General features: G+C 42.0%; 1 protein-coding gene across 1 annotated transcript in view; it reads right to left on the reverse strand.

The window, feature by feature from the left end:
* Positions 1-14,672, reverse strand: part of tm9sf3 (transmembrane 9 superfamily member 3) — a 130,580-nt gene that overhangs the window by 55,663 nt on the left and 60,245 nt on the right. Inside the window, exons 5-6 of the mRNA XM_041176409.1 lie at positions 8,425-8,502; positions 6,081-6,212 (exon numbers count right to left, since the gene is read on the reverse strand). Of these exons, the coding sequence (XP_041032343.1) occupies positions 6,081-6,212; positions 8,425-8,502 (210 nt within the window). The remainder of the gene's footprint in view (positions 1-6,080; positions 6,213-8,424; positions 8,503-14,672) is intronic.

Below are 14,672 nucleotides of genomic sequence, written 5' to 3' on the forward strand. Positions count from 1 at the left end.
CACCTGTGACAGGGACACTGCTGAGGACGAGGCCAAGTAGATTTATCCCTTGTTTTGGTTCTCTCAAAAACCTACCGCAGGCCCAGTTTGGCAGATATGCCCTTTAGGGCCTGGCCAGCTTGGTCAGTAGTGGTGCTAGCATGCCACCCTTGATGATGCATTTTGAAGTATCCCATCCAGAGTGGATTCTGTGCCCTTGCTACCCTTAGTGCTGCTTCCAGGTGGTGTTCAATGTGGAAGAGTGCTCAGTCATCAGCTAAGGAAGAGGTGTTATGTGGTAAGATGATTTTCTTGCCCACCTTTGACCTGATGCATGAGACTTCATGGGGTCTGGAGTCAATATTGGGAACTGCAAGGACCATTCACTCTCAACTATATCATTGTGCTGTCAACGCTTGTGGGTCTGTTCTGCCAGTGATGGTGATGGAGAAGTCTAGGACATTGGCCGAAAGGTGTGATTCTGTGAGTATGGCAATGTCAGAGTGTTGCCTGACAAGCCTCTAGGTCTTCCAATTTTGGCCCAAGTGCTCATGATGTCAAAGATGAGAATTCTGCAGGCTTGGCTGGGCTGGGTGTGTCTAGGTTGATGCCAGGTGGTCCTTCCAATTTTAGTTCTTATTAGACTTCTATGTAGTGGTTTGATACAACCAAGAGGTTTGCTAGAGAATTTCAGAAAGCATTTAAGAGTCACCATGATGTGGGTCTGCAGTCAATGGTAGGTCAGTCCGGGTAAGACTGCAGATTTCCTTCCTGAGCATTATCACTCAGATGGGTTTTACACTGGCTTTTTATTCCAGATTCGTGCAATGAGTTCATTTAAATTTAAATCTCCCAGCTGCTGTGGTGGTTTTTGAATTTATGTCTCTGATCATTAATTTAGGCCTCTGGATAACTAGCCCAGTAACGTACCCACTATTCCAGCATACCCATCCAATCAATCACAGAACCACAACAGCACAGGAGGCAACTTGGTCCATTGAGTCAGTGTTGGCTCTCCTGAGCAATTCACATAATGCCATTCCCCACTCTCTCCAGAGATCCCTGCACATTCCTCCTCCTCAGATATTTAGAAAATTTAGAAAAATGTAGAAATATTTACGGCACAGAAGGAGGCTACTCTGTCCATTGTGTCTGCGCCGGCTGAAAAACAAGGTTCCGCAGCCTAATCCCATTTTTCTGCACTTGGTCCATAGCCTTGAAGGTTACAGGACTTTAGCTGCATATCCAGTCATCTTTTAAGTGAGTTGAAGGTTTCTGCCTCTACTACCTTTTCAGGTAGTGAGCTCCAGGCCCCTACCTCTGGGTGAAAATTTTTTCCCTCATTTCCCCTCTAAGCCTTCTACCAATCACTTTAAATCCATGCCCCTTAAGTCATTGATCTGTCTGCTAAAGTAAATAGGCCCTTCCCATCCACTCTATCCAGGCACCTCACAACCTTGTAAATCTCAATCAAATCTCCCCTCAGCCTGCTCTGTTCCAAGGAAAACAACGCCAGCTTATCCAATCTTTCCTCGCTGCTTCAATCTTCCAGTCTGGCAAAATCCTCGTAAATCTCTTCTGCAAATCTTAAATGTAAGATCCACCACTAGGAAAGATCCAAAATGTGATAAGGGACTTGCTTCCCTTACTGCGGCTCTCAGCCATTAGACGTGGAGTTTGAGGTGCTTGGCAGACATGGTTACTGCTTGAAACAAAAATAGAAAATGCTGGAAAAACAGCATGTGTGTCATGCAGCATCTGTGGAGAGAAAGGCAGTTAAGGTTTTGAGTCCGTATGACTCTTCTTCACCCTTTTTCTTTGTGGAAACCTCTTTATTTTGAACCCGTTGACTCTTCCCTTTGAATGCCTCCCACTGCTCTGACGCTGATTTATCTTCAAGTAGCTGTTTCCAGTCCACTTTTACTCCTCAGCTTAGTAAAATTGGCCTTACCGTAATTTAGAACTTTAACTCCTGCTCTTTGCCCTTTTCCACAATTATGTTAAGATTAACTGAATTATGATAATTACCACCAAAATGCTCTCCCACTGCCACTCCTTCCACCTGCCCAGCTTCATTTCCTAAAACTAAGTCCAGAACCACATTCTCTCTTGTTAGTCTTGCTACATAATGGTCAAAAACATTCTCCTGAATGCACGTCAAAAATTCCGCTCCCTTCATTCCTTTCACACTAAAACCATCCCCGTTAGTACTGGGATAATTAAAATCCCCTACTATTACTACCCTACTGTTTTTGCATTTCACAGATTTGCCTACCTATTGCTTCTATCTCCCTCGTACTGTTTGGGGATCTACAGTACACTCCCAGTAGTGTGACTGCTTTTTTGTTCCTTAGCTCAATCCATATGGCCTCATTTGATGATGCTTCTAACATATCAACCATCCTCACAGCTATAATTGTTTCTTCAACCAAAATTGCCTACCCCCACCTTTTTTATCCCCGTCTACCTTTTCTGAAAGCCTTGTAACCAGGAACATTGAGCTGCCTCTTTAAGCAATGTTTCTGTAATAGCTATCATACTGTCACATTTCTATCTGTGCCTTCAGTTCATCTGTTTCATTTGCTATACACCTTGCATCGCAGTATATACCCTTGAGCACTGCCAAACTCTATATTCCAGCCTTTGTTTCCTCTGATTTCCAGACTCATTCACTAATTTTCTGCCGTCTATTCCCATTTCTGATTTTGTCTCATTTGAATTCACCCTCAGATTCCCACCCCACCCCATCAAACTAGTTTAAACACTGCCCAACAGCTCTAGCAGCCCTCCCCACAAGGATATTTGCCCTGGCCCTGTTGAGGAGCAACCATCCGCAGAATCGGTCCCAATGCCGCAGGAATCTAAAGCCCTCGTTCCTGCACCATCTCTCCAGCCACACATTCATCTGCTCTTCCCCCCTATTTCTACACTCACTAGCGTACGGCACTGGGAGTAATCCAGAGTTTACTACCTTTAAGGTCCTGTTTCTTAATGTCTCTCCCAACTTCTTAAACTCTGCCCGCAGGACCTCGTCCCTTTCCTTTTACTACCTACGTCATTAATACTGATAACAGGCCACGACCTCTTGCTGTTCACCCAATGCTGAAGTGTTAACATATAACCCATCTTAACTTCCTTAGTTTTTTCGGTCGCTTCTGCCCTCTTCACTCTTGATTCATTAGCTCTTATAGGAGAATCCCAAATCTCTATGCCGTTGTAAGTTGTAGTTAGGAATTTGGTGGAGAGGAGCTACTTTTTCTACTTTTCTTCAGCATCCAGGTGAGTTTTCTTCCTTTGCCTCCAAGCTAGTTGAGTGCAACTTTCTAATATTTTATCTGTGTTAATTATTAACTAATTAAATAAGTACGGTTGGACAGAAACGGCAGGGCTGGTGGTGTGCCGTGACTGCAAGTGGGAATCTGTGGAATGCACTGCAATCCCAGGCAGCCACATCTGTAGCAAGTGCCTGCAGCTTAGGCAACTTTGGCTCAGAGTTGCTGAGCTGGAGTCTGAGCTGCGAACACTGCAGGGCATCAGGGAGGGGGAAGAGTTACCTGGGCACTTTGTTCCAGGAGGCAGTCACCATCTTTTGGGGTAGAACCTTCCAGTTGGTCAATGGTCATGGGCTGGAGGGCGTGACTGCAAATCAGGCAAGGGGAACCAGCATGTCGTGTTGGGGGAGCCTCAGGCCCTGACTTTGCCTAACAGGTACGAGGTGCTGTGTGGATGAGAAGGAATGCAAGGTCAGACTGGCCATGGTACCATGGTGAAGGATGTCATTCAATTGGGGGGGAGCAAAGAGGAATGTGGCAAAGGCAGGGGACAGTAGAGACAGGGGGATAGATACTATGTAAGAAATTGGGGTCTTTAATAAGCAAGTATTTTCTGCATTTTATAGAATTAGCTAAGCAGCATTGATTGTCTCTCTGGGAAGAGGATTTCTAAGCACACTAACCTCTAAACAGTCTTAGTTCAGGCTGCCATGTTGACATCCCTAAGTTGTTCAGATGGCATCTTGCGTAGCCCCTCATCTATGCAATTGTTTAGAAAGGGCCAGGATATGACCCTCAGCATGATGTAAACTAAAAAGCTGACCTCAAGCAGGGTGATGAACAGGGGGTAACCACCTTGACAGTTTGGGCACATGTCCTGTATCCATTGGTCAGGAGCGCTTGGACAGATGATTGACACTGGTTAAGCTACCACATCCCAGAAAAAGGGTATACTAACAAGTGCTCAGGCACAGGGACTTTGGCCTGGTGGGATCATATACAGGTGAGGTCACAATGCTCATTGGCAGCTGCTTTCCTCAGAATGGACAAGCAGGAAGAAGAAGATATCAACACACACTGTGCCAACCATTTGTCCACCATCTGGGATCGGTAAACCGCTCTCAACTGTCACCAGTCGTACACTTCTAATTAGTTAATGCATCATATCTAAACTGTTGTTTCTTAATCAACTTGATAAACCACACTAAAATTACTTTTGACCAGTTGGCTGCCTATTTAAGTATCTGTGGTCCCAGAATCCAGAATCTTGCAACTGTTCTCTGCAACTGTGACTGGGAGATCCAAAGGCTGCGCTGCCTGCCTGGTGCCAGGGTTAAGGACTTCTCCTCGCGGCTGGAGGGGAACTTTGTGGAGGGGGGGGGGAAATCCAGTTGTTGTGGTCCAAGTGGGAACCAATGACATAGCAGAACATCATCCTGGTTCTACCTAGGGGAATTTGAGTTAGGGTCCAAATTAAAAAGCAGAACAAAGCTAATCATCTTTGGATTGTTACCTGAGCCACATGCTAACTGGCGTAGGGTCACACAGATTAGAGAATTAAACACATGGCTCAGAGTGGTGTGGGGAGAAGGGGTTTCGATTCATGAGGCATTGGCATCGGTACTCACGGAATAGTGAGCCATTCCTCTGGAATGGGCTCCACCTGAACCAGGTTGGGTCCAGTGTCAAACAGAGCGGGACAGGAAGGGGCAGAGTTTAACAAAAACTGTACATTAGCGAACAAGGTCATTGCAGGGAATGGAAGTAAAAAAAAAAATGAAACTGAAGGTTCTTTATCTGAATGCATGAAGCATCTGCAATAAGATGGATGAACTAGTGCCACAAATAAATGTAAATGATTTACATCTAATCGTCATGATAGAAACATGGTTATAAAACAGATTGCAAGAGCTTTTAGAAGTATGTAAAAAGGAAGAGAGTAGCTAAATTAAACATCGGTCCCTTTGAAGCAGGAGAAGTTGTCATGGGGAATAAGAAAATGGCAGAGACATTGAACAAATATTGTGTGACCGTCTTCACAGTGGAAGACACAAGTTCCCTATCAGAAATAGACGGTAATGTAGGGGATAAAAAGAATGAGGACCGCACTATCTGATAAAACACTGAAATACCAAGGCTACAGAAACTGGTCAGTCAATTACTGGGATTATCCTATATCACTCTCCAGTTATTAAGCAAAAGATCATTACATTGTAGCTCTAGTTTTAAACTATTAAGCATTTTTTAAAACAATAAACGAGTTACTGCATAAAATATACTCAATAAAATGTTCTCTTAAAAGGAAAATTAAAAGCCACAGACTTATGACAGCTTATTTCTCTATAAACTGCATTAAAACCAGCTTTTTGCTGGTCTCTTTATGAACTTTGGGAGTGTTTAAAACCTACCTGCCTGTCTACAGTTTGTTAATTTCAGCAAAGGACACTCTGCCCCACCCTTTTTTAATTAAAATATTCCTCAAACTGCTGCCAGGTTACCTTAGAAACTAGAAGTGCCAGTTGATTCAAGGAGTAACAGGTTGCCAAATCCATGACTCAACCAATAAGCAAGTAAAGCACTGAAAATCAAGTGTTAAGGCTACCTCTCCCATTTATCAGTGACACAAGAATGCCAAATTTTATAATACATGAAACCACATAGGCAGAGGCTATGCAGGTACTTGTTCAAATACATTTATTGTACATTACTTAAAGGAGCAGCCACCAAACCAAAGCAAGCCTCAAGCTATCCCCATGTCCTAAGACAAGGCCAATCATCATTTTGAAAAGTAACTGCTAAAATGACCATTATCGAAGGACAGATCCTTACCATGTCATCCATTTCTTCTTCCTTACTATACCTAGCATAATCCTTTCGTAATGTGCGCATTAAAATCATGGAAACCAAGCCGACCAGGAAAATAACCATCATGAAGGAATTGAAGATAGAAAACCAGTGAATCTGTCAACACAAAACAAGTGACATCTTAAGAATTTACACATTAATTTTACTTTACAGAATTGGCATGCAAAGTTACATCTTACAACTCAAAAAACAAATTCCCTGTGCCAAACCAATGTTCAATAAGATAAGCTTTAATATTTACAGAAGCAATACGTCCCTGTGGTTAGAGCCATCAGGCAATTCAACCACACTGACTAAAGCTTCAGAGTTACATTCTTAACCTGTGTGAAGTTAATCTCAGCAGGTAAAATTGTCCATGCCATCTCTCTATCAGGGAGACAAAGAAAAATAATTTTCAGTGGCTTCTGCTGGAAAATGCATTTGTGGACTTGGGGCAAGGGCTGGACAGGGTCATCAATGATACCCATCTTGATTAAACAGCACGCCATTACCACTGAAAAGAGGTGGCATACTGGAAGACAGCCAACACCCAAGCACTCATACCTGACTAGAAGTTAATACCTTCAAAGAAGGAAAGTGGACAACAATGGCAAAAATTCATTAGAAGACCAAGAGAAATGATAACACAGCAATTTTTGATTGACAATTTATACCAGAAATGAGCTAACCTAAACTTTAAATAATTTCACTTACTTTATGTACATCAACATGAACTACTGACAGGGCTCATGATGAGCCACTTTAGACGAATGTTGACCAAATACCAGACTGGAAAATATGATTCATTAGTATAGAACAAGAACATTTATTGTCCAGCATGAACTTTAGTCAACTGAAAATTACTGCATCAATTTTATCTTTAATGAAAGTTTTTCCAGTTCAGCACTGTTTTAATCTCTTGGCCATTATTTAGAAAAGGAGGTTCACAACACGTTATCAGGGCCTCTGGTTTACAATTTCTCAATACTCAATTTACATTTTATTATTTATACATCTAAATAGCTGTTTATTTACTCAAGCTTTTGCTCCCAACTATAATGTACACTTTAACTGTGAGAAAACCCAGAGAAGAGCTAGCATATGTTCTAAGTTGTGAATAGCATGTATTTTATACCAGCAGATTAAATACTGGGAAACCTCAAACAATCTATTGTCCACTTATTCCACTGTTTCTTAACTGCATCAGCTGGTAGTGCTCTGGCTTCAAGTCTTATGTCTGAGACCTAAGCATAAAAATCTGGACTGGCACTCCACAGAAGTAAAGGGAGGCTGCACTGTTGGAGATGCTAACTTTCAGATTAGACATTAAACTGCTCCCTCAGTTGGGCATAAAGGATCCCATGGCACTATTGTGAAGAGGAGCAGATGAGTTACTCCCATTGCCCAACTCAATATTTACCCCTCAGTCAACATCAGCTGACTATTGTTGTTTATTATCACATCATTGTGGGAGCTTACGTTGTATTTCCAACACTACAGCACTGGCTACACTTCAAAAAGTACTCATTGGTCGTAAAACATTTTGGGATGTCCTGAGGATGTGAACGGTGTCATACAAATGCATATCTTTCACCACACTAATCAAACTTCAATCACAACCTCTGGCTCATTGTGAGCAATTCTATGGGAGACTGATCACTAAAAACTATATTAACAAAGCCCAAATGCAGAAAATCAAAGACTACTCCAATAGTCGTCACTCTACTGCATGACCCAGCACAGCACTCAGCCATACAGAAGTCAAGGCATCAGGTTCAAATCCTAATCTCCAGAAAGTCAGAATATCACAACTGAAGTAATAATTGGGGAGATACAATTTGCTTCAGTTCCCCAGAGATATGGAGTCAGGGGGCTAGGGCAGAGAGCAAACTAGGGCTCCGACTGAAATACAAACGGAAAGTGTTGATGAACTCAGCAGGTCTGACTGCATCTGTGGAGAGAGAAACAGAGTTAAATCTTCAAATCTAATATGACTCCAATTAGACTGTTTTTCTCTGCACAGATGCTGCCAGGCTTGCTGAGTTTTCCCAGCACTTTGTTTCTATTTCAGATCCCCAGCACCCACAGTAATTTGCTTTTATTTCAGAGCTCCAACTGATTACTAAGCAATGAGCTCAAGGATTGGCTGAGGACAGGGTCAGAATTGTTTGTGATACCCCCCCCCCCACCATGGATGAAAAGCATGCAACATACGCTGCCAATGTTCAAAGTGGACACTGGAGTGAAATAGCGTGGTGCTAATATCAGTAAAATTGCATTCCAGCTTAAAAAGTGTTACGAAAATGGTAATTTTTAAATTGCAACATACTCTGTGCTGGAAGAAGGATGGGTCAAGGTACTTATCAAATCGATCCTCAAATTTCACATCAGATTTCTTCCATTTCATCTAAAAAAACAGAAAAGACCAACTGAGTTTAGAACAATATGCAGTGGCACACAAAATGATGTTGGCAGAAATATTATCAACTTTGTTTGAGCATGATCGCACAATTTGACTTACCTGGGATTTACAATGCAGATTGCCTGAAAACTCGGTGCATAAAAAAAATCGATCCCATTTAAGATTTATGTAACATTTAAAAAGCTGCTGCATTGTCAGAAGGTCATGTCATGTAACTTCATGACATGCTGTTCCCCTGGAGCAATCATTCTTTCCTTGGTTAAGTGATTTGCCAGACTTAGGATGAATGTGGATGGGGATTCTGGCCAAAGAAAACAATATTAGAACTGTAAGGGTATTGGACCAAAATATGTGACCTTCCTCCTCTTTGCAACTCTCAAAATCTAATCTCTCAAAACATCAGAGTTGTGGCAGCAAAATTAAATCTGACAGTAGATAAACCTGCAATTGGTGACTATGGGGAGTTCCAGCTGACCTGGTATTGGGGCTGCAGTGTGTAACACAACACCACCAAATACAAACTGACTGATTCATAGCCCTGCCATTTAATTCCAATTGTTTTAAGATGGGACTGCAGCCCTCCTGGAAGAAAGCCATTCATTCAGTGGCCTAATCTATTAAGTATCAAGTCATTGAACAGAGATTCACAGAATTGGTGCCATTGAAGTTATCAAGCTTTCAGTGGCATCATGTTAAGAGTATTAGCTAGTGAAAATGCACTAGGAAATCTTTCAGTGAAGTTCCTGTAATAGCTTTCTACATTACACACACCCTGGGGTTAAGAAATGTATTAAGTACCTATTTAGTGCCGAGACCAAAGGTAAGGAACATACTGGTTTAAAATACAGATAGGAGAATTTCACCACGGACATCAGCCTTACAATGAAAAGGGAACATTCGGAAAAGCAATAACTTGTCCAGAAGGGAGATCCCTTATCAGCTGTTAAACAGTTAATAAACTCCAGCTTCAGTATCAGGAACCAGTACTGTCACATGGTAGTATGATTCTAGTTTTTTAAATATTTATTCTGGGATGTGGTTGATGCTGGAAAGGTAGCACTTACTGCCAATCCTCAGTGACTGTTAAGGCTACATCAAAACAGTGTGGACTAGAATCAGTTGTGGATCAGACTGGGTGGGGGTGGCAGTTTCCTTTCCCAAAGAACTTTAGTGAGCTTTAGAAAAATAACGGAAAACACTTGACACTATGGAATCTAACACTCACTCTCTGCTTTGCTAGTCCAGTGTCATAACCAATAGACTACCAAACTTATGAGTTTGAAGTACTAATCTCAGCGCAATCTAAAATTTAGCAAGCTGTGGAAAACAGCAATTGCACTGCAGCTAATTTAAAGACCTTGGTTTCAAACAACTGGAACTCTTGCTGACCTTACTACCTTTGGCAAGAACACCCATCCACATTCAGGCTGAGCATGGCAAGTCATAAAAAAAAAGAATTAGCAGCTACATTTTCTAGGTTATGACACAAGGAGAGAGAAGTGGAGAGGTGGTAGAATAGAGGGATAACAATGGCAGCAAAAAACAACACAACCTCAACTCATGGAAGGGTAGAAACAAAATCCACATGGATTGAAATCGGAGATAAAAAGGGATCACTGACCCTTGAGATATACCACAGACCACCTAAAAATAGAAAACAGGTGGAAGGAGAACTCTATGACTACAGTTAAAATTGTAGGAGGTTTGAGTTATCCAAAAATAGACTGGTATGGGGAAATAGTTGTCAGGAAGTGGAAGATTTACCCCCATTCCGCGCCCTTAGCTTTCTCAGCCAATATGTTTCTTACTCCAACAAGGAAGGAAGGGCTATGTTACCGAGTCCTGGGTAACAAAGTCAGTCACAAGGCAAGTAACAACAATCTGCATTCTTATATAACGTTTAAAGTAATAGTTCCAAGGTGTTTTACAGGAAGATTATTAAGCAAAATTTGACGTAAGGAGATACTAGGGCTGATGACCAAAAGCTCGGCCAAAGAAGTAGGTAGTAAGGATCATCTTAAAGGAGGGAGGAGAGGTAGAGGTGCAAAGAGGTTTAGGGAATGAATTCAAGAGCTTAAGGCCGTGGGAACTAATGGCACAGCCACCCATGGCGGAAGTTATTGAAATTGGAGATGCTCAAAAAGCCAGAATTAGGTAAGCATAGATAGGAGGGTTATGGGGCTGGTGGATATATAAGGAAGTCAGAACATGTAGAAACTTGAAAACAAGGTTGAGAATTTTAAAAATGAAACGTTGTTTAACCAGCAGCTAATGAGAGATGGGTGAATGAGTCTTGGTGTGAGTAAGGGCAAGGGTAGCAGAGTTTTGTGTGGACTCAAGTTTTTAAAGGGTTAAATGTGGAAGGCCAGAGAGGAGCACATTTAAACAATCAAGTCCAGAAGTAACAAAGGCATGGTTGAGATTTCAGCAGATGAGCTGATGCAGGGACAGAGTTGGGCAATTTTTAAAATCCATTCCTGGGATAGCTTTGCTGGCAACACCAGTATTTATTGGCCATCCCTAATTGCCCTCAGGAAGGTGATGTTGAGCCACCTGCTTGTACTGCTGCAGTCCTCGTGGTGTAGGTACACCCACAGTAGAGAGGGATTTCTAAAACTTTAACCCACTGACAGTCAAGATATGGCAATATAGTCTCAAGTCAGGATGATGTGTAACTTGGAAGGGAACTTGCAGATAGTGGTGATTCTCATGCATCAGCTGCCCTCGATTCTTCTAAGTCGTAAAGGTTGCAGGTTTGCCAGGTGCTTCTGAAGGATGGTGGACAGGTTTTGGGAAGATAAGTGGTTACTCGCTGCATAATTTCCAGCCTCTGACCTGCTCTTGTAACCACAGTATTTACATGACTGGTCCAGTTAAGTTTCTGGTCAACGTTAACCCCCAGGGTGTTGTTAGTGGGGAAGTCAGCAATGGTGCCATTGAATGTCTAGGGGAAATGGTTAGATTCTCTCTTTTTGCCTGGCATGTGTGGCATGAATGTTACTTGCCACTTATCAGCCCAAGCTCGGATATTGTCCAGGTCTTCCTGCATATCGACACGAACTGCTTCAGTATCTGAGGAATTGCAAATGGTACTGAACACCCTGAATCATCAGCAAACATCTCCGCTTCTGACTTTAGGTTGGAGGATAGGTCATTGATTAAGCAGCAGAATGGTTGGGTTTAGGACACTAGCCTGACAAATCCCTGCAGCGATTTGCTGCGGCTGAAGTGACTGGCCTCCATCAACCACTGTCATCTTCCTTTGCGAGGAGAGAGATGGAGTTGTTAGCTAGGCAATGGCGGTTTGTGGTATGGATTGTAGACAATGGGCTGGCCACCCCAACGTTCAAGTGGATATTTAAATAATCAAAAAGTAGGGGAAAAGAGACAATTCTAGCACAAGTGTTGAAAAAGTTAAAGAAAACAGTGGTGGTGGTGGTGGTGGTCGTGGTGGGGGGGGTGCAAACTTCACAGGAGGTGGAGGAACAAATAGCAGAAATTAAGAACAAAAAACAATTGAAGGGAACCAAAAGGCCAGACACTAAAATCAAATTAAATTTAAGTGAATAGCACATTTAAGTCAATAGCACATTTCAGTAAGGAATAAAGATAGTATATTCACATTCAATGGCATTACCGCTGTTAACATCCTGGGGGGTTACTGTTGACCAGAAACTGAGCTGGACTAGCCATATAAATACTATGTCTCTAAGAGCAAGTCAGGAGGCTAGGAATTTTGTGATGAGTAAATCACCTCCTGACTCCCCAAAGCCTGTCCACCATCAACAGGGCACAAGTCAGGAGTGTGATGGAATACTCTCCACTTGCCTCCATTCACTCCCTCCACCATCGATGACAAGATGCACTCAGAAATGCACCAAGCTTCCTTAGACAGCACCTTCCAAACCCACGACTGCTACCATCTAGAAGGTCAAGGGCAGCAGACTCATGGAGCACCATCACCTGGAAGTTCCCCTCCAAGCCACTCACCATCCTGACTTGAAATATATCATAGTTCCTTCACTGTCGCTGAGTCAAAATCTTGGAACTCCTTGCCTAACAGCACTGTGAGTACCTACACCACATAGGTGGTTCAAGAGGCAACTCACCACCTCCTTCTCAAAGGCAATTAGGGATGGGCAATAAAAGCAATGACTTCCACATCCCATGAGTATAAAAAAAAACTGGGGCTCAATTGGGGTTGTCAAAAAAAATTGGGTTTGAATGGAACAGGATCATTAGCTAACAAAGATTAGCATAAAAGAGTAAATCATCAAAAAAATAACCAATTAAAACGCCTTCTACAGATACAATAACCGTATGCTAGCTCAGGTAGGGTTAGGTTCGTCAACAGACGGAGGCAGCAAACTTGACAGGAGATTAAGGGAACAAAGGCAGTAAGAACAGTTCATGAAAGGTCATCAACCTGTAATGTTTTCCCTTTCCACAGATGCTGCCAGAACTGCTGAGCATTTCCAGCATTTTCCTTTTTACTTCAAATTTCCAGCATCCACAGTACTTTGCTTTTGTAGTAAAACAGTAGTTACTAAGGTTCCAGAGGTGGTGATCACTGGGGTCTTGAACTACCAGAGGTGGTGTAATTTAGTGAGTGGAGGCTATTCAGAGATCTCTCCAAATAGGCACATGACTTAGTAAAGACAGTCAAACTTAAAGTTACATATGTAGCTGTGGTAGGGGATGGGGAGGAGAATTTCAGATTAGAATTTTCCAAAGATCTATGAAATGTAAGATGTATCAAGAGGATCAGTCGATGCCAAATGTGACACTTCTTTTCAGAAAAAAGTAAGCAGCAATAATGCAAGTATGAAATCCCAGGGGTCTGTGTCGTGGCTTCTCATTTACCACATGTACCATACGTACATTTTGGACAGGATAAGGCCATATAAAGACAAAAAAGCATCTTCTATTTTGTAACTAGAGGCATAGAAAGCAAAATTCATTATCTTTATCATAAGTCTGTTATGTGGTGCCTTTTAAAGAAATCTATAGATATTAACTTATTGGTATTTACTTAAAATTAGTGATATTTTATGTATACAAAGGAGCAAAATGCATTTGGAGTATTTTGCAGAAAGGGCACAAAAGCAATGGAAAAAATACAGCATTGACTCACTAGGTTATTACTGAAAGGATGGAGCTTTTTTCACTGAAGCTAAAAAGGTAAACGAGTGCTCTGAGAGAAGTCTTCACCATTAAGAAAGGTGCTGATAAAGAGTCTCCATTAGTCAGCAAGACAATAAGGAAACTATTTTCTCAAGCATGTTCTGGATAGTTTTTTTGCCTCAATAGATCCCAGAACCAATAAGGGGCAGGCCACATTGGAGTTAATGAGCCAGATTTAGTTAGCATCTTACCAATGTGTGAACATGTATCTAATAATGACCATAAGAAGATTGAATTCAATGTTATGTCTGGAAGGAGGATGCATCAAACAGCTAAAGCCTGGTGGGATGAGACACAGACTGTCTGTCCATCAGAAACAGGGAAAATCTGTCAATGGGCAAAACAAAAGATCAGTTGCTGGGGGGGGGGGGGGGGGGGTGGGGTGGCGGTGGGGGTTCAGAAAGGAATGTGTAATGCAGAACCAGTTTATACCCCTAGGAACAAGAGCTCTACTTACAAAAAAAAAACAACTGAAGAGACATAACCATAGGGAAAAAAAAAAAGAGGGTGATTAAGAGCAATGTTGGACACTTAAAACCAGTAAGGACATATTACTTTGCATCAGTTTTGCAGCAGAGGAAGAGGGTAATATGCTGGATATCAAGGAAATTGATACTGAGTCAAAGAAAGGGAATTGGAAAAATTAATGCAAGCAAATTAACAGTAGGAAAGAAACTAATGGCACTAAACAGTGACAAACTCCCAGGGCCAGATGGGTTTCACCTCAGGGTTTTAAAAGAAGTTGGTTAACAGGAAGACAGTGGCACTGTGGCAATGTCAATTAGTGATGCAGTGGCCCAAGTCTGGGGTCATGGGTTCAAATCCTGCCACGGCAGCTGGTGGAATTTAAATTCAAGTTATTAAAAATCTGGAACTGAAAGCCAGTCTCGATAAGTGTTTAGCCAAAACTATCGACTGTTGTAAAAAAAAAATACCCATCCGGTTCATTAATGTCCTTCAGGGAAGAAAAT

The sequence above is a fragment of the Carcharodon carcharias genome, chromosome 28, assembly GCF_017639515.1.
Source record: "Carcharodon carcharias isolate sCarCar2 chromosome 28, sCarCar2.pri, whole genome shotgun sequence".
In the NCBI taxonomy this organism is placed as follows: Eukaryota; Metazoa; Chordata; class Chondrichthyes; order Lamniformes; family Lamnidae; genus Carcharodon; species Carcharodon carcharias.